Source organism: Botryllus schlosseri, chromosome 12, assembly GCF_051294905.1.
Source record: "Botryllus schlosseri isolate E-star chromosome 12, Bs_hap1, whole genome shotgun sequence".
Lineage (NCBI taxonomy): Eukaryota > Metazoa > Chordata > Ascidiacea > Stolidobranchia > Styelidae > Botryllus > Botryllus schlosseri.
Window position 1 is genome coordinate 19,415,143 of NC_137247.1, and position 18,522 is coordinate 19,433,664.

Here is an 18,522-nt window from a genome sequence, read left to right on the forward strand (position 1 = left end):
ATCAGTCCCAATTGGTGAAGGCATGAGGGAAAATTGAGATAAGGGATGAATAAGGGGGCATTAGCCTTCATAAACTACCTAATTAAACAAAAAAATTAGGGGGGGAGGTATTAGGTAAAATCATGCAATAGGCCAGACATATACTATTTTGTTTCAGTTTGATCCACTGCTCTCATCAACTCTTACCAAATAAGCCTCATTTACGAGGTTTCATAAACAATAGAGTGTAAAGGCATACAAAAAACTACATTGTCCAAAGTTACCCTACATGCAGGGGTGACTTTGGACACGGATAATTTACAAAAATAAGGTAATTATTTATGACCATGAAGATTTTGGATTAGGAAATTCTAATCTTTGCTCCATGACTAATGAAAAACACAAAACTTGCCTCCCCTACACCCTGGCATTTCCAAGATACAAAGCGGAATTGTTGAAAATTGTCCAAAGTTACCCCGGTTTACGGTATGTATAAATTGTACTGTTTTCCCGACGAAATTGTTAGGTTGTGTGAAGAAACTGATGCTCAACAAATTTGGCTCAATTCCAACCAGTAGAAGCAAAGTTATTGGAGTAAAAAATCTTGGATTGAAATAATAGCATTTACGCTAGAAAATTCTTCAATTATTCATCATAGATATACCCACGGTAAATACTACGATTTGAAATCTTAAATTTCAAACATCAATAACTTGACTTCCAGTGCCAGTAAAATCCGGATAATCAAGTGACGGAATCCCACCTGATACCCTGACGAGATGGACGACTGCGGACTAGCGGAGTGCCCCGACGGGTGATGGTACGACGAGTAATTAATATTACCCATCAACGCCCCATTGATCGGATTCGACCATTGCTGGTCGTTATACGGAGCTGGGCTCGACCTAAAATCAAAAAAGAACAGATTGTTGCTTGCTTCACTCTTCAGAATTGTATTTGTCGACATACCTCGGATTCCTGGCGATACCCTGACTTTGCCTGGACATGTCACTTCCGTACGATGAGTCTGCAGGCGGGAAATAGTTTTACGTTCATTTTTACTACGCACAAGAGCACAATTCACATTAGGGTTGTTCAAAAATAGCTTTTTTTGCCGATTCCGGGGGCTCACTGATTCAATTGTCATGTTGCCTAAAAACGCTTCAACAATTTTCCAAGTCTTCTAAGTAGGCGAACTTGGATTTTACATGTTACTCTTTGATCAGGCAGGAGTAGCTTTTGCATACGCTTTCAATGGTGAAATCGCCATAAAAATCGAGTGATATTCAGATCCCTGTATAACGGTAATAGAAATTCATTTTGGAAGTTTAGGCAACCTTAGTACTGCGACATCGGTTGCAGAAATCCATTCTTGGGGTTCAAAAGTCAACATCTACCGACGACAGATACACCTTCTGTGACCCCGCATCAAAACCTCCACAAAACCACTTTCGGCAAGCCATTCTATCTCGGATAGATATTCACAGTATTACTTGTGCTCTAGTAGCATAAATTATTACTTTGACGGCTTTCGCAATTTCTAGCGACAGGCCCCAACTGTTTTAGAAGTCTCTCTATCACATTTTTATCCAGACTCGCAGAAGGTGAATTTGGTCAAATCGCTTTTGAAGATGGCGCTCAGTGATACTCCACTCATACTGCAACCAATTCTCTGGTAGACAGAAAAAAAAGGAATATTCACCTTGAGCAGAGTACGCGGGCTGCCCTAGTTCTTTCTGTTTGTTTTTAAATTGCTGCGCCACAGTGTAGCTTGGCGGTGGATGCTTCGGGGCGTATCTGTTACCCGGTTGCATGCCAGGGTTCACGTTACTTGTAACCGGCCCTGAAAATGGAGAAATTTTAACAATGCGCTCTCAAGTCAAAGCGCTCCATACAGAGGACGATTGCAAATGTTTTGTGGCGAATGGAATCTAGTTCACTGTTAGTTTATGCACACAATGCAGACTTGTACAAACTAATGGATTTTTAAAATGCACTACTAGAACTAGAATTACTCACTTCTCAAAAATCGCAACTAGAGCCAAAACTATAACTAGCTTTTAAAATCCCTAACTAGTGAACCAAAACACATCTAACTCTATTAATTTTGGATGTATTGGAATCGGACCGGCTTTCTACATGAAAAGCAGCACAAATTTGAAATGGGAGAGGTTTCGACAGAGTTGCCATGACTCCAGTCCCAACTTTTTGGTGACTCGAGTCAGTTTCTCAAAATGCGGAAAATGACTCGACTTGAGTCAATCCGTGTTGAAACGACTCGAGACTTCGGCGGCCAAGACAGACATTGCATTGTAATGTTAAACAATAGTTACCACACTATTGGTATTTCATTTATTAGTACTGGTACTAGAAAATGCGGCCATAAACTGTTAAAAGTGACGAATATTAGTATATCATGGATGCGAAGCACTCAATATCACCAATCAGAGTTGTAAAAAGTGGGAGTAACAAGACTTGAATTCGAAACAGAACAGTAACACAATGACTTGGACTCGAGTCATGTCACCATGACTCGGACTCGACGATGTGATCGCTGACTCGGACTTCACTCGGGGTGAATTGAAAATGACTCAGCTCGACTCGAGTCAAAACTATTAAAGTGCCATTGACTTGCGACTCAACAGAACATCGCACAACAGAACAGTGGCATCACGATTCACGGCATGTGTTTTATAGTTGTTGGGCAACTAATTTTTTTTAAATGAATATCTAAAAGAATATCACGAATATCACTTTCAGAATCCGCAACTAGAACTAAAACCAGAACTGCTCACAAAATTAGTTGTCAGTTGACCTCCAACTAACTATATTAATAGTTTATACAAGTCTGTGGAGAGTGCGTCAAATAGTGATCTAAACGGGCGTTAAGTTTGCAAGTTTCCATGCAACTATTTTGATAACATTCTCAGTGAATAGGTTATCAAATGATGTCTTGTCATGAAGATCCATGCTTCAAAACAGAATGAAATCTTCTTAAAGATACGAGTACGATGAGCTGTATACCGCAGAAACAACAAACCTTTTATAATTGGTTTATGATTTTCACACATGACTGATGACGATGACATCTGCGATTGATTGACTTGTCTTGGATTGTACTGTTGGTAAAAGTTACTGCCGTCTTGATGTTGTGGTGGTGGTTCAGCGGGTGACATGCGCTTAACCATTTGCTGGACATGGCCGCGCACGACTCCGGCGTTCACAGACGTGGTGGACCCGTTCGTTCTGACAAAGGCAAATTCGTTTACTGCAAAGCTTTTGCGATGTGCAGCATACGCATTGCGGTATGAAAACATAGAAAAATACATGCCAGTATTTACGAACTCTGTTCCAAAAACCAAGATAAAGCAGTGGTCAACGTCACGTAATTACACGTTGATATGCTAGCGTCACAAATTACCAAAGAAAATTTAACTTACTAATATTGAAAAGGGTTTGAAATAACAAATAAGTTACAGTTACCCAAAAGTGCACTTTTAAAGCGTTATTTTAAATTACAACAATCAAGAACGGATGTAGTTCAACACATTGCAAATCAAACGACAAAACAAAACAGGTAGATATCAGTAACTTAGTCGTTGGTACCAAATTCTGCGCAATCCTACTAAAACATAACAATTAACAATCGACATTGTTTGTTACGATATCGGTTCGAGATGTCAAAAATGCTTCTAGGAAACGTGGCCACTAGAACACAGTCATAATACTTTCCTCCATACATAATCAACCTTCCAGACAAAAGCAGAACAATAGATTGTGATTGAAGAATAATACAAGCCATGCTACGATGCCAATATAAGGCCGTCTCAAGATCACATACCTGTCGATATAGCCGATGTTCGGAGGCGGTGTTTGGCCTCTTGTGTAAGACACGTCTGGGTTCGGGTTTGTCAATAAATGACTTGGACGTGACAGCGAGTTATGATGCATGTTACGTCCGTTCAATTCTAAAAGACGGTCAACAAAATAGCTCAGGCCGCGATTACAATACAATCCGCCTCACGGCAATCATCTACCCTTCTCAAACAAAGAGGTAATTATCATTTCGAGTGTTGCAACAAGGCCCACAACAAGTGGATCGCATCACCAGTGCAGTTCCACTCTTGAGAGCGAAAAAATGCGAGCTATTCGCGCCGAAACTATTGACCCCACAAGTTCGGAAGTGCCAGCCTTTCACAGATTTCCTAAGCTGTATAATAACACGCTATGAGAGAAAGAATATGGACAACATCAACAATATGTAGAAAGTTACAATAACACAGGAAAAAGCATAACTACACAACTATGCAAAGTATGCGAGACACATTCCAGACCAATGCATATTCTTACTATAACATTTCCGCAAGCACTGCAATCAGGTGTGTTGTGCTAAGCTGCCAACTAATAAATACGACGACAAGATCTACGGTGACTGGGGATAAAGATATGATAAGTTACACACCTATAAGATACATATTCCAATCGCAGACCATATTAACCATTTTAAATTCAAGTAAAATTAGCGTCTAATTCTCTATATCCGCTTGAAAAACCACCTGAAAGCATTTCTAATGGATATGCCTGCAATAGCCTACAACAATAATGAAGAATAGGTCGGTGAACAGTGACCAGAGATGCAGCTAATCGTTCAGGTTTGTGAAGAAGGGTAGTTCAAATTGAAAGCAGGTTTGCAAAATATACCAACTGCTTCCTATTTCCATAATATCTGAACGACAGAGTGAGCAAAGTTCTGAATTCAACAAACTTGCAGCAAAGAAGTTGATTAGAATCAAAGTGTGATAAATATTAATCAGAACTTGGCTTTCCTTATGGTGAACATGTCAGGAAATGTGGTACCACTATCAAACTAACTTAGAATCTAGGGCCAGGCAAAAATTGATTTGATCAAGAGTTTAGCATTAAGTTTTGAGTCAAGCAATCTAGTATCATCATTATGACATCATGTAGGTATAGTAAGAGGGACTTTGTGACAATGCTGTGATTTGAACACATCTTCACAGATAAGTTATTTCCGCTAACGTATCTAGCTTTGTACTAAATGTTTGTATATGTGATATGACCAATCGAGGTTTATAGCCTTTCATTGCAACAACCACCCTTTGATAGCCTATATTATATAATTCCAAAAGCGCAGACTCACCATTGCCATTGTCGCTGGTTGAACTCCGTCGCGAATAGGAAACCGACGTTGTGTACGAGGCTTGACTGCCCGGGTACGCTGGCGGGTCAGTGGCCGGGGCCCGTTCCGCCATGAACTGCCTGGGATTAGCGACTAGCTTATGTCGGAAATTGTTCACTTTGTTCGAGTGGCCGTTTGACGGATTGTACATTGTCGGCTGGGGACTGTCCGCTCGGTAACTAGCCCCGTCCGGGCTGCCTCGGTGGCTCTGCTGCTGTGGCTCGCGACTCTGCCAGTAGTAGTTCTGTTGGGGATAGTCTGAAGAGGGACAAGAGAATGAATTTTCTAGTTGATGACGATTAACCCAGAAGGGTGATAATTGTTAATATTCAAGTTATTTCAGCGTGAATATATAATTCACATGTATTGAAAGCTCCGTACCTCTAAGATTCTGTTCAGGATTTACTGAGGCTAAAAACTCATAAATGCTGGTTAAGGAAAAGAATAATGTGGAAAGCAAGCAGCTCGTAGAATCAGTTTTGGGGACTTTGCAGATTCTAATAGTCAAAAGCCTACAGCTGCATTTAGAATGACAAGATTGTGTGACGATAAACCTGGAATTGAAAATAATCGCATTACAGATAATCAAGTTTTACAAACTACATTTCGATATCTCCAGATCCATCAATAACCTACCTTTTACTACGAAAGAGTTATAAGTGATTTGCTTTCAAATGCAATTCAACTGTAAAAAGGAGTCAGAAAACAACAAAAAAACTTGACTAGAGTGTGCAACCTGATAAATCCTAGTGCACTAATCACAAAAAGTACCGGTAAATGGCCACCTCCGCAAAAACTACACAAACTTTTGCTAAATTGAAGTGATTGATCGCACATCGCAAAAACACGATATAGGTAAGCAAACGCAAAAGAGATACTTTTGGTATGAGCATTAAATGCTCAGCAGCTTTATCATCGGTTCAAAAGAGATGCAATAGATTGATTAGGTGAAATCCATTATTCATTGCAAACCTTCAACCAACTGATCAAAAACCTCGATATTGCAAAGTCAGTTTATACTAGGAAAATCCATCACCAGACATTTTTGCCTAAGGGCAAAAATAAAACGGAATTACAAAGGAAGAAACCGGGTATTCACTCAGTCAGGTGCAGTCACAGAAATGATGGTAGGCCTAATTTCAGCACATGTGTTGACTGATGACTAAGCAACAAAATTGTAAAACAAAAACACAATACCAGGTACCTTGAGAACAGCATAACAAAGGATAACTGGTTAGAATAATAATACTGCTGCTATTAAATAGCCTACATTAAAATGGCTGGGGACAGTAAACAAACAGGCTATGCTTCATGCAACTTGCCCTCACTTAGTTTTCATGTTGGAAATGCGTCTGATAAGAACCTATGGGTCAGAATACAACCCCTAAATCTATGGTTACAATGTTGCTGAAAAGGACCAATGAGTGGCAACAACTTTCTGCTACGATTATCACATCACAGCAATAAAAGTCTGAAAAAGTAACTTCATCTTGCCAAGATATGTCTGCTGACTGGTCTGAGTGCACATTCGTTCAGGCCATGATTTCAGACTCCGGCAAACACTAGATTGAAGGGCTTCTACTACCCAGAGCAGTAATATATTTTCGATTTCAATATTATTAAATATCACCGGGCGGATTTCATGAGGTTAAAAATACTTACAATATCCTTTGCTTAACTTATAAATCAACAGTCAGCCATTTCAAGTTATCAGCCACAAGCTCAAGTGAGCCATTGATAAGACAGACAGAGATAAGTGTCATGTAATATAACGTGGAAGTAAACAATCATTAGTTACAGGGTTACTCATTTATCGCTTTGATCATCAAGTTATATACTCGGTCACAATTACGGCTCCTTTACATTGTTGCAGTGGTTAGAACCAACATAAGAAATCAGTTATTAAATCTGCAGAACAGCCAAGTATTGAGAACTAAGCATTATATATATATAGGACAGAATAGTTCCTTAAAATATAGTAATTGTAAGGATCGATTTGTCATACCATAGCAATAGCATGACTCAAAATCTTGTAAGGACTGATTTGTCACCACAGCAAGAGGATCATGACTCAAACTATGAAGTAAACTACTCTTGAAAATCATTACGTTGACTAATATGGAAGCCATGGACAAATACAATCCTCCATAGTCAATTAACACTACAAAGGCTACTATTTTTCCATACAAATTTCTCCAGAACAAATTCGGTTAAAAACAAAGCTTTGTGCCATAAGTCCCTTTGCATCAGCAACATTAAATAACAGGATTGGAGTGCATGGAGCAATGGGCAAGACAAAGAAATGCACTGACAACATCGATATTACTATCAACAAACCACACATGTGCAACTATCAGGGTGTACGCACTCTGAAAAGTAACTCAACAGTATGGGTGCTCACTGCTCACGCCATAGTGAAGCTGGCAATTAACGGAACACATCAGCAGGCTGCAGTAATAAATGGCGTGATATCGTATTCAAATACGAGAAAGGGATGACTTTTGTTTTGGAAGCAGGTGAAGGCAACTGGCAAGTACTTGGATAGAGTGGAAGGAAAAACACTAGGGCTGTTCACAAATAAGCATCTTACTGGTTACAACTGTTAGGTTGCCAAAAAACGCTGACACCAAATTTGGCTCAATTCACTTCCGAGGAAAAGAATTGCCATTAGATGAGAAAGTTTTGGATATATTTATATATAAAATAAAAATATAAATTTTTCAAATTTTAGTGGCTACCACATAAAATAGTTAGGTAGTCTAAAGAAACAATAGATCAATTCCAACCAGTAAAAGGGAAGTTATTGGCATAGAAAATTCAGGTTTAAACAATATAGTATTCACACGGTGTGAAATTCTATCATTATTTCTAATAAAAAGCACTCCTTGAAGGATTCCATGATTTCATTCATTAACCCAGTGCCGCCGTAATCTACCCACCGTGTGCCATTAACGGCCTTCTTCCATTCGCGCTGTTACTGTTAGCAATTTGGAACAAATGGTCATCCCTCATCTTCTTTCCAATTATCTTGACCAGCTTCTCCCTCGCGATTGCCATGGTAGCACTTGACCTGGCAACGTTTTCCGCGACAGCCTAAACATTGAAGAACAGATTAGCAGAATCCCAATAATATCATCAGCAGACTACTTGAAGGTTGAAGCCAAGGCTGTTACTTCAGAAACAGCGTAGATTCTAGCTTTCACAACTCACCCTTACGCACTATTGATCCATTTTCATCACTAATGATCGTTACAATTTCAATTTATGATATTTTTCAAACTGCTTATAAATCTTCGTTTTTAAGGTGAATTTTGGTATCGCAAATTGATTCTCTCCCGCCACAAAAACACCCTCTTCACCTGGGACATACAATAATTTTCAGTGAAGGTCCAGTTACAAAAGTTTAAAACTTGCTTAGGCGAGTTATAACTCACATGAAATAATTTACAAGCATACAAATGTCAGATGGTATAAATAAAAAAATCCAGTAGAGCATCGTTAGGGAAAGCAATGAGTGAGTGTGAGTCACATCACAGGGTCACAGCTAGTGGGAAATTTGGCACTTTAGGCTCTTTGAATTTGTAAAGCAAATCAACGATAAATAATATAATTGGTTTTGTTAAAAAACCAAGGAAATATTGAGACAGATAACGTCGGGATTCAACACGGCAAAGGTCCGTCAGTTGAGCAGTCTCTACCTACACCCTGTCCTGTCGCGTGTTGCTGATCAATCATTAGTGCATCGCAAAGACATGATATTTCCCACTATTTGAATGTGATGCAATTAGGAACTGACTTTTAGTACCAGTGAGTCACATGAAAAAGCTTTTATTATATAAATCAGACAAAATCAAGTTATTTTTGTTGCATATATGTATATGTAAAGCAAACCAATTTAGTCAAGAAAGTAGCTGGCTATGAATACTATCACACTAGTTATCAATAATATACATGCTATGGTTTGCAAGTTCTTTATCCATTTAGGGGTATCTGTAATGCTACCGCTCCCAGATAATTGAAGCTTTCTACAATCCATTCTCACACTTACAAAAAGGTTGCGAACCCTGCTTGAAATCATCTGAATTTGATAAGAGTGGGGCAGAACGTAATGAACACTCTCGCAATGAATGTTGAAACAATGATAAATGATCGCAACAAAGCTTCAGATAATGAGGATGGATTGCGGATTTAGCACTTGACAAGAGCATGCATTTATGGAATCTTTACTACAAAGTGTGGAATCTTCGGAATGTAAACTGATCCAAAACTGAGCGAGATTGAATTCAAATTCTAAAACACATTGATTCAAATACTGCAGAAAAGAGGATTAAATACTACAAGACTTGCTAATTTTATCAGATTCAGTACTTGTTTGTTGCATCTTTGTATTGATTTCAATCAATTTCAAACATAGCTACAGTGCAACAAAACTATTCCCAACTTTATACTGTACGGTTCATTCAAAATTCTTTCTTATTGGCACAATATCGAATTATCAACAGCAACATATAAGTTACCAGCAAGCTAAGGCGTAAGAAACCATTGATGCTATTTTGGAAATAAATCCTGGAACAACACTTATCACTAGGGCAAATTTTTGTTGCAGTCAAAATTTGTGGAAAGTTGCATTCATTTTTCACAAAAGTTGCACTAAAAAATTGCATTTATGGACAAGTTCCTTGAAATTATTAGGGTATGACATAATGAGATATTCGAATCCATCCGTATGCAAGGCAATGTAGCAAACTCAGTATTGGCGACTTCAACAAAATCACCAGCTTTAAAAAATTGACCCAGTAAAAATATATTTTCGGTGGTTTAGCCTGAATGTATGTCAAATCAGAGAGGACCACAAATTTAAACGTCAGTGAAATATTCAAGCGATCTCTTTACATATAGTGCCAAATATGTCCAGTAAAACGTTAGTTGAATGAAAAATCTAAAAAAGTTGCATGAAAAATCGACAAAGTTGCAAAAAGCTGCATGGAAAAAATGAAGTAAAGTTGCAACATAAGATTCCTCCAAACAGCTTGAAACACCATAGTACACAACTTCTGAGTATTTAAGAAGCTGTAAAAAAAAGTTGCAAAAAACTTGCCCTACTTATCACTAATGTCATGTTCCACGCCATGAGAATGCTCTGAACATAGATCGATTTTGTCATCTCATGCACAAAGGCATCTGATCAGAGGGACCAAAGCAAGATTAGTTGCCTGTCCTGATATATGTGAAATCACTCAAGCCTTGAAGAGCAAATAACAGATCACCACAGCCTAGATGATGCAATACTATGTATAAATGTATAACAATGTCTCAAAGGAGTTGTGTCAATGAGTGGAAATTTCAAAATTTACTGGTATGGTACTCAAAAGTCACAAGACATACCACAACTAACAGGTCATAGATTTTCACGCACACAAAGAATCTCAGCCAATTCAGTAGTAAAATAGTGGTGATGTCATGCTCTGCAATTGGATAATTTACCACATCAAGAAAATTAACATCATAGCAGACTTCATGTTTACATTGTGATAAGATAACGGAATTTCTGCACGGCTGGTGCTGCGATGTCTTGAGCTTATCATTAATAATCATGACAGGTTCCAACTATGAAACGATCCCAGACATAACCGAGAGCTCCTAATTCAAACATCTATACAAATATAACACCACATTTACTGTCCTCACAAAGCTAACACAACATAAATTTAAAAGGATTTGCACTATGAGACAGCGATTTAGAAATCCATATAATAACACCTTTCATACATAATAAGGGTTGTATGATATGGACGGACCTTGAAGAGAGACATAAGGGTGTCCCTTGCAACATTGACAAAGGTACTTAAGACTTCATGGCTTTATACTCTCCAATAATGTTCTCATGGTAAACAATAGAGATAAATTCCAGGGATGCCGCAATAATTACCACTGTACTAAAAGAGTCTCCAGAGAGATTGTGGAAACCTAGCACAGTAGATTAATTTGATCTAAACTTAGAATCAGTCACCCATCAGACGCCATCCCTAAATATCAAGGGACCTGTTTTGTTCAAGCTGTTTTAGGCATTAATCTACATCTATTTACACAAGGCTGCCTACAAATAACTGACATACTTGGAGTGTTTGTATTCTGCACAGTACCTTATATAAAAACTGACAAGTAGCTATATATCATTACATAATTTTATCATAAAAGCGATATTAGAGGAATACTTACCTACCTATAGATAAATACTGTACCTTAACCTAGATAATAAGGAATATATACAATATATGAGCGCATACAAGAAGAATGTAATAAAATACCAAAATTGTAACATTATTCTGTCAAACACAGATTAATAAACCAACAGCATCTAAATTTTAAATCCTTGCACTTCCAAAAACTTAATACACTTTCTGCTTAACAAGATAAAGCCAAGAGCTAAAAATTATGGAATACAAGACATATGTGTGAATACGCATTCCATTGGAGTTTTTGATGTGCTTTCTTAAATATGTTCTATTATAACTAAAACTCCATCTATTTTTACCGAGAATGCACACTATATCCAATCAAGTGTCACAGCAATCAAAATTGATCAAGCACTGTTGCTGTGCTGGATGTTAGCTTAATTCCAGCTTCCACTGACACATACACAAATTGCTGCTTGAACCCAAGAGGATTGACACATTAATCATAAGTATAGTGGTCGACCACCAGCATTGTGGTATTAAAGTGACTGAACTGAAACCAAGTGGCAAGACTTGGGATACATAAGGCTATGCCAGTTCAACGATTCCAAGTTCAAGAATTCAGTCAGGCAGATTCGCATCACATAGCCTAGGCTATACGTTGTTAGTTGTTACCTCGACACTTGCATTAGCCAATGGAACACATTTTCCTGAGCTAATTTCACTTTCCGGCAATTCTCGGATTACAGCAGAGCACTAGCATTATCATTTTATTGACCAGTTCAATAAAATCAGTATAGCAGAATTATTTTCTTTCAAGTTGTGTAATTACTAATGTAAGCCCCAAAGTATATGCCTTCATAAAATGCCAGTGTATATCAATCAGATGCGGGTCTATCATATTCATAGCGGCCAAGGCCGGAAGTTAAAAGATAGTAAGCCTTTCGAAGGTCAAGACTGCTTGTGAAACTATCAAACCTCAGGGCTGACAAATATCACTTGAACACCGAGAACAGAGAATTCTTACATGATCCACATTGTACTCGAGCGCGAGCGAGTGAACCGACTCGTGATTGAGTTCGGACGCAGCAAACGGCTGGAGGCTGTCTTTGATTTCTTGCAATGCACGAGCATGGCTGCCTTCCCGAGAGTTCTCTGCTCCTTTCCAGCTGGTCACCACGCCGCCGCCAACGCCGCGCTTCCGGCTAACGAAACAATATTATGCAGTTAGGAAAGAGACCAGGCCCTTGTTAAATTTTGTTGGTCTCTTTCTGGAGTATACCAAGACTGCATTCCACTTAGGCAAACTACCAATTTACTTAGTAGACCGTAAACAATTGGTATTTTGAGTATTTCTAGTTCTGGTTACGGATTTTGATAAGTCAGTACCGGTAGCCCTAGTTGCAGTTGCGCATCGAAAAAAATGGCAGTCAAATAACTAGAAAACATGTGCCGTTTGGCATGCATCGTGATATCAGTGTTCTGCCGTATGACATTCTTGAAGCCCTTCCTAACTCAGAGTTTGCACTACAAACAGTGTCGCAGTCAGCCAGCGAGTTTCGGGGTTGAAACCCCTCCCATTTCAAACTTCTACTGATGTTTATGCAGAAAGATATGGTGATTCAGATAAAACAAAAATTACTAGGTTGCTTTGGAATGGAATCTAGTTATTTGCGTTGTATTCAGCATAGTTGGTTGCGGACTTTCAGAGTTCGTTAGTTGCAAGTTTTGAAAAGTGAGTAGTTCTAGTTCTAATTGCGCATTTTAAAAATCCAGTGGTTTGTATAACTCATTGATAAATATTTAACGTCACCACATTGCAGAATGATAGCAGTTAATGCCTACATTGTTATCCAACTATAGGAACAGCACAGACTGTTGATTTACTGCATTCACATTTCTCATATCCTTCAGGACACTTAAACCAAAATAAACCTACTTATTCCTATCATGTAGATCACTAGAGGGTCTGACATCGCTCGTGTCTAATTGCATTCAACAGTAACTGATAGTCTAAGAGCGGAAGTGAACAGAAAACACTGTCACTAGGAAAGTAAACTTGGCAATATTTTACCCTTGCATCACTGCAGCATGTAACCTGGCATATGAACTCAAAAATACAGACATTATATGTGTAGTTAGGCTATGTTGTTTTATATAGCATCAATAAAAGCTGAAACAACAGACATAACTTCTACATGACAATGTATATAACAATATCATCTCTGTTCTACTCCCAGCAGTTAAATTTTGTCTATATCTAAGAAAACTGAATTGTGATCAGCAGATATTGAAATTTCAAGCAACGTTGATTTTTTGCCACAAAATATTTTCCATTTCAAGGGGAATTTATTATTCAATAGGGTGACTTCTGCTCTTGGTATCACACACTCTCATGTCATTACACCAGTCAAGCCCAGTTTCAACCACGCTGCTACCTTTAAACACCATCGACAGGCCCATATACACAATACATGCATGTGTAATTGTGTATTGTGTAGGCATATGACTTTCCAAACATGACATTGCAGAGACTAAAAACACTAATTGAAAAAATGGTATCTAATCCTAATATTTTGAAAGCAGGTTCTAAAATTCCTATTCATTGCAAAAAAAATCAGTGAACAGAAATAGTTTGAGATATTTGTTGGTAACAAAATGCAATTTATGAAAAACTTTACACTTTAGAAGGCCGAGATACTGGCTGATTGCCAGAGGTGGTCAAAGTAGTCAAGAAAGCTACTCAAGTAGAAGTAGCGACAAAAAAATCTACTCAAGTACGAGTAGAAGTACTTCTTCCATAAGCCACCTAAAACTACTTGAAGTAGAAGTAGAATTTACTGGCTTCAAATCTACTCAAGTAAGTAAGTAGTTTTGAAAACAGTCTTGATTCGTTCGCATGGACTGTCAAAAGATTAAAATTGAGCTATGCGGAAGGTGAAGAGGGCATGATTCGTATTGATGCAACCGACGAGGTATCATTTTCGACAGAATAAGCATTCTTTCGCATCATGGGATGTAAATTATAGTATTGATATGAATATGCGATACTAACCCTTTGTTTACTAGAAGACTCCGTTTAAAGAGAATATCATGGCATGGCAGCCTACCCCACATTATAAGACCCCAAGTATAGGCGAGTAGCAAAGCAATACGGAGAAGTTGTATCGGATAAGGTTTCAACACTTTGCGCGATTAGTAGGCCTATACGTTAATAGAAAATATTGTGGATCGTAAAATTTTATATCTAGTGTAGCTTAATTTTCGGAAAATAGAGGCATTACTGGACTTGCTTTTATGCTTCAAAATTTATGTTCTGCAGACAAAAGAACTGAAAGTAATTAGAACTCAAGGTGTGATACTCGGAATTAAAGTGAAATACAAATACCACCTCTAAAAATCAGAAAATATATTTCATGTATTTTGTACATAAAGCTTCAAAGGTGATCTGCTAAAACAGGTGTAACGTTAAGAAAAGTCGGATTTCTAGATTAGCAGGACACGTCATGCGCTGCTAGATTACGATATGATGGGTAATTTCTAGATTGCAAAACGGTAGTTTCAAACGTTATGATGGGCCATATTTACTGTGATGAAATAATTGATATGGGTGACAATGCGATGTGAGCGGAACCAAGCAATCTGGTACCTAAATTATATTCACTGATACTTTCGTGAAAACATGATTCTCACTGCATAACTACTGTGCACGAAGCACAACAAAATTTCTTGGCTTTACTTCACTTTATGAATATTAAATGTTGGTACTTTGTGAAAACAGCCCCTAAATTCCTCCGGCTATCTTTCGTATTGGGAATTAAACTACTTCTACTTGACAAACTGAAAATAGTGAAAAGTAAGTAAGTAGATCACAAAATATTACGAAGTAAAAGTAGAAGTAGAGAAAATCAGATCTACTTGAGTAAGTACCAGAAGTAGAGGAAAACTACTTGAGTACTTCCAAAAAGTAGAAGTACTTCGTTACTGACCACCTCTGCTGATTTCTGAACACACTTTATTGCTTTAATTTGAGAAGGAATATTACTGCTATACTACATTGATATTACCTCATTTGGCTGATTATGCTACTTATGAAAGTTGAGCTACTTCAAATTTCAATGATCATATTAACACTATAGCACAAAATGGAATGCAGGAATGCACATAACAATTTGCCTCAAGAGTTTTCAAAAATAAATCCCGGTTTGCAAAGCTCAAGAATGCAGAGTGAAAACTTCATTTGCTGTATGTCGACGTAATCTTGGTCTACAAACATTATGGCAGTGTATATTACGACACAAGTCAAGAGACACAATGATAGGATGATTACAAGATAGTAGCTTGTCGAATCAAAATATGTTGAATCCTGTTGACAGAGGGCGCTTCAGTCAATTACTGGTACTAACACAAGCCAATGACATGGTGATAAGGTCGACAAAGAAATATGGAATGGTTGGAATGTCTTTAAATTGGCACCTGCTGGTTGGTGCAGGAGCGTTGTCGGATGCTTCTGAATCCGTGAGACTGGTACGTTTTCCTTTCTTTTTCTCCGGCACTTTCAAATTAAGAAACCCCAAGCCCTTTGTTATGTCCTGAGCAAAAACAATTATATTTTTGATCCATTCTTACATCAAATCAATACGCATACTCACAGGTAAGTTTGTTGGTTTAGACATATCTTCAGTATAATTAGTTCTTTAGTTGTGGTTATTTCAAGGCATAATGTCCCTTCCGCATTATTTTATAATATCATATTCTTTTCTTATCCCAAATGGGCTCACTGCAACTTGAAAGCTGTGAAGTAAGGCATCAGTGTTAGTGAAATACTAAATAAATGCATACCATACCCGAAATTTGAACAAACGAATATAGGCCTAACTATCTACATATCTGTCTACAACATGGTAAGCATTCTACAGTTGCCTATACCTTGCTTTGTGTAAATAGTATGAGAATCGAATATATAAATGTATTGTATAGCAGTGGCTACAATAACATGTTTTGTATAATTTGTACCGACAGAGCTAGTAGGCTACATCATTTCAGATCCACATTGTTACTACGCCACAAATTTGAAATAAGCTGGCCTCCCATTTTTCAAGAGTTAGTGATCCAGATAGTTATAATATGACAAGAAAATACACTCTCAGTCAACAGCAATAAGCCCAGATTTTGGTCAGCAGGTGAACTTCCAGAACTTGCTCGAACTTACAAGTGCCTTGAATTCTACACAACACAGTAATCGTAACATACCAATCACAAGTGGGGAAATTCAAGGCATAATGGGGTACATCAGTGTAAGAAGTCTGTAAGGTTGTAGCCCGGACTGACGACCACATTTATCTCTGTCCTTACCTAATACCTAGTCTCTCAATGTTAGCATATTTTGAAAGATACTGAACAGATGAACACATTAACTGCCACACCAATTGCTTTAATTTAATACAACATATGTGGCTTGTACAACTATGCAAGCAGTAAGTACCAAATAGTTGGCTGACTTAATCACACGAATCTGAGAACTAGAATTCATTCAGTCATAGACCTTGCCCCTGAGCATTTCAGTTGCACAAATTCTGGAAAAATAAATGGGGCTTGAAACAAAATAATTGTACAGGTGTTTTAATTATCATCAGCTTGACTGTTTTTTCGATAATTTCAACCCCAAAAAAGCGAGAAGAGTGATGACATAACTATCTAATCATCATTATCAAACAGATAGATATTGATTGCAGAAGTAGCTAAATCAAGAGCATCCTAACCAAAACCACAAGACTATGTAACATCGAGGAAGTATTTGAGAGTAATAACTTCCTGTATCCCAAAAGCAGAAAGGCCCTGGTACATTTACAATAGGTTATATAAAATATAGACAATTTATATCGATATGTTATTCTATGCTTGGGTGGGACTAGAGCAGGGGTCGCAAACTCAAAACGGGGTCGCAGGCCGCATGAATTCAATATCGCGATGAAATAGGTCACACAGTTCAATAATCACGTTTTTCAAACTTTACGTCAGTACAACGTTGTGCTTCTTAACATGGACGACTGCCGGCGTAGTTACAACAAAAGAAACAATATCCTAATAAATAAATATAAACAAAAAATATCACGATCATCACTTTCATTTTTGAACTACGAGCTGTGCACCTGACACTTCTAAGCGACTTGAGTTTCGAAATCGGGGTTAACTATATACAGTATACACACACGGTGACACGGTCTATGCAGGAGAACCAACTCCTCGTAAAGCTTGATCTCGTGGGGAAGCCTAAGGTCATTTTCCAAGCGTCTCGGACTTGGAGGTGTCTAGGCCATTGCACGTGAATCCAATATATAACGATTCATATCAGGATCAGCTAATTCTTCCTCGATGGACAGCAATTACCATATCCGAAGACGTATCAGCTAGTGAGCTGAGGGCACAGGAGAATAGCTTATTTTGAACAACAACAATACGTTCAAACTGAAATCAATTTCAGCATTCCAAAATGTTTCATCAAGTTGTATCTTTCAAAATCTCAAATCAGTTCGGTTGGTGACCCCTGGACCATAGGGGATAAGTTATAATGGTGATTTCCCCCTATGGAATCTCGGTTCATTTTCTGAAATAAATCTTACGTGATGAGAGCTTTTCTGCATAGAAAAATTAAGTAATTAAACAGAAAGTTCTGCGTGACATTGCCACCAATCCCACTCTGGGTAGTTTATATCATCTCAACGTAACCCCTGTATGGAATCGGTGTCCTGTGCTAACACTATGTTATATTTTTTATTAAACTTGGAGAATTGTCGCTGCTCACCTGATATATCAGGCAAAACGTACCGAGATTCCAAGAGGAACGTAACCAAAAGAGTACATTTAACATGTGATAAGTTGGAAACGAACCGTACATCCAATCTGGAATCGGTGTCTCGTGCACACCAAAGATGCTACTGATTACACACAGGTGTGACGCTGAGAAGCGCCTTGGCATACCTACCGTAATATATTACGCTTAACGTAGCGGGATTCCAACCCGGCCTTACATATAAATACAAGAGATGGATGGAGAGAGAATAATATATTCCCTACAATGAAATATGGTACCATACATACGGAAGTAGTCTACAAAATAGATAGAAGAGACGTGTATAGGATATGTAGAACCAGGAAACTCAGATC

The 18,522-nt window shown here is 38.0% G+C and overlaps 1 protein-coding gene across 2 annotated transcripts in view; it reads right to left on the reverse strand.

The window, feature by feature from the left end:
* Nucleotides 1–16,565, reverse strand: part of LOC145452538 (uncharacterized) — a 34,600-nt gene extending 18,035 nt beyond the window's left edge. Inside the window, exons 1-10 of one of the 2 annotated variants that reach the window (XM_080330706.1) lie at nucleotides 16,008–16,565; nucleotides 15,832–15,947; nucleotides 12,383–12,560; nucleotides 8,119–8,272; nucleotides 5,141–5,437; nucleotides 3,821–3,947; nucleotides 3,020–3,225; nucleotides 1,682–1,822; nucleotides 949–1,006; nucleotides 743–884 (exon numbers count right to left, since the gene is read on the reverse strand). In XM_080330706.1, the coding sequence (XP_080186832.1) occupies nucleotides 743–884; nucleotides 949–1,006; nucleotides 1,682–1,822; nucleotides 3,020–3,225; nucleotides 3,821–3,947; nucleotides 5,141–5,437; nucleotides 8,119–8,272; nucleotides 12,383–12,560; nucleotides 15,832–15,947; nucleotides 16,008–16,031 (1,443 nt within the window). In that variant the 5' untranslated portion in view covers nucleotides 16,032–16,565. The remainder of the gene's footprint in view (nucleotides 1–742; nucleotides 885–948; nucleotides 1,007–1,681; nucleotides 1,823–3,019; nucleotides 3,226–3,820; nucleotides 3,948–5,140; nucleotides 5,438–8,118; nucleotides 8,273–12,382; nucleotides 12,561–15,831; nucleotides 15,948–16,007) is intronic. The other variant, XM_080330707.1, reaches the window with a different exon arrangement.
* Between the last annotated feature and the right edge of the window lie 1,957 nt (nucleotides 16,566–18,522).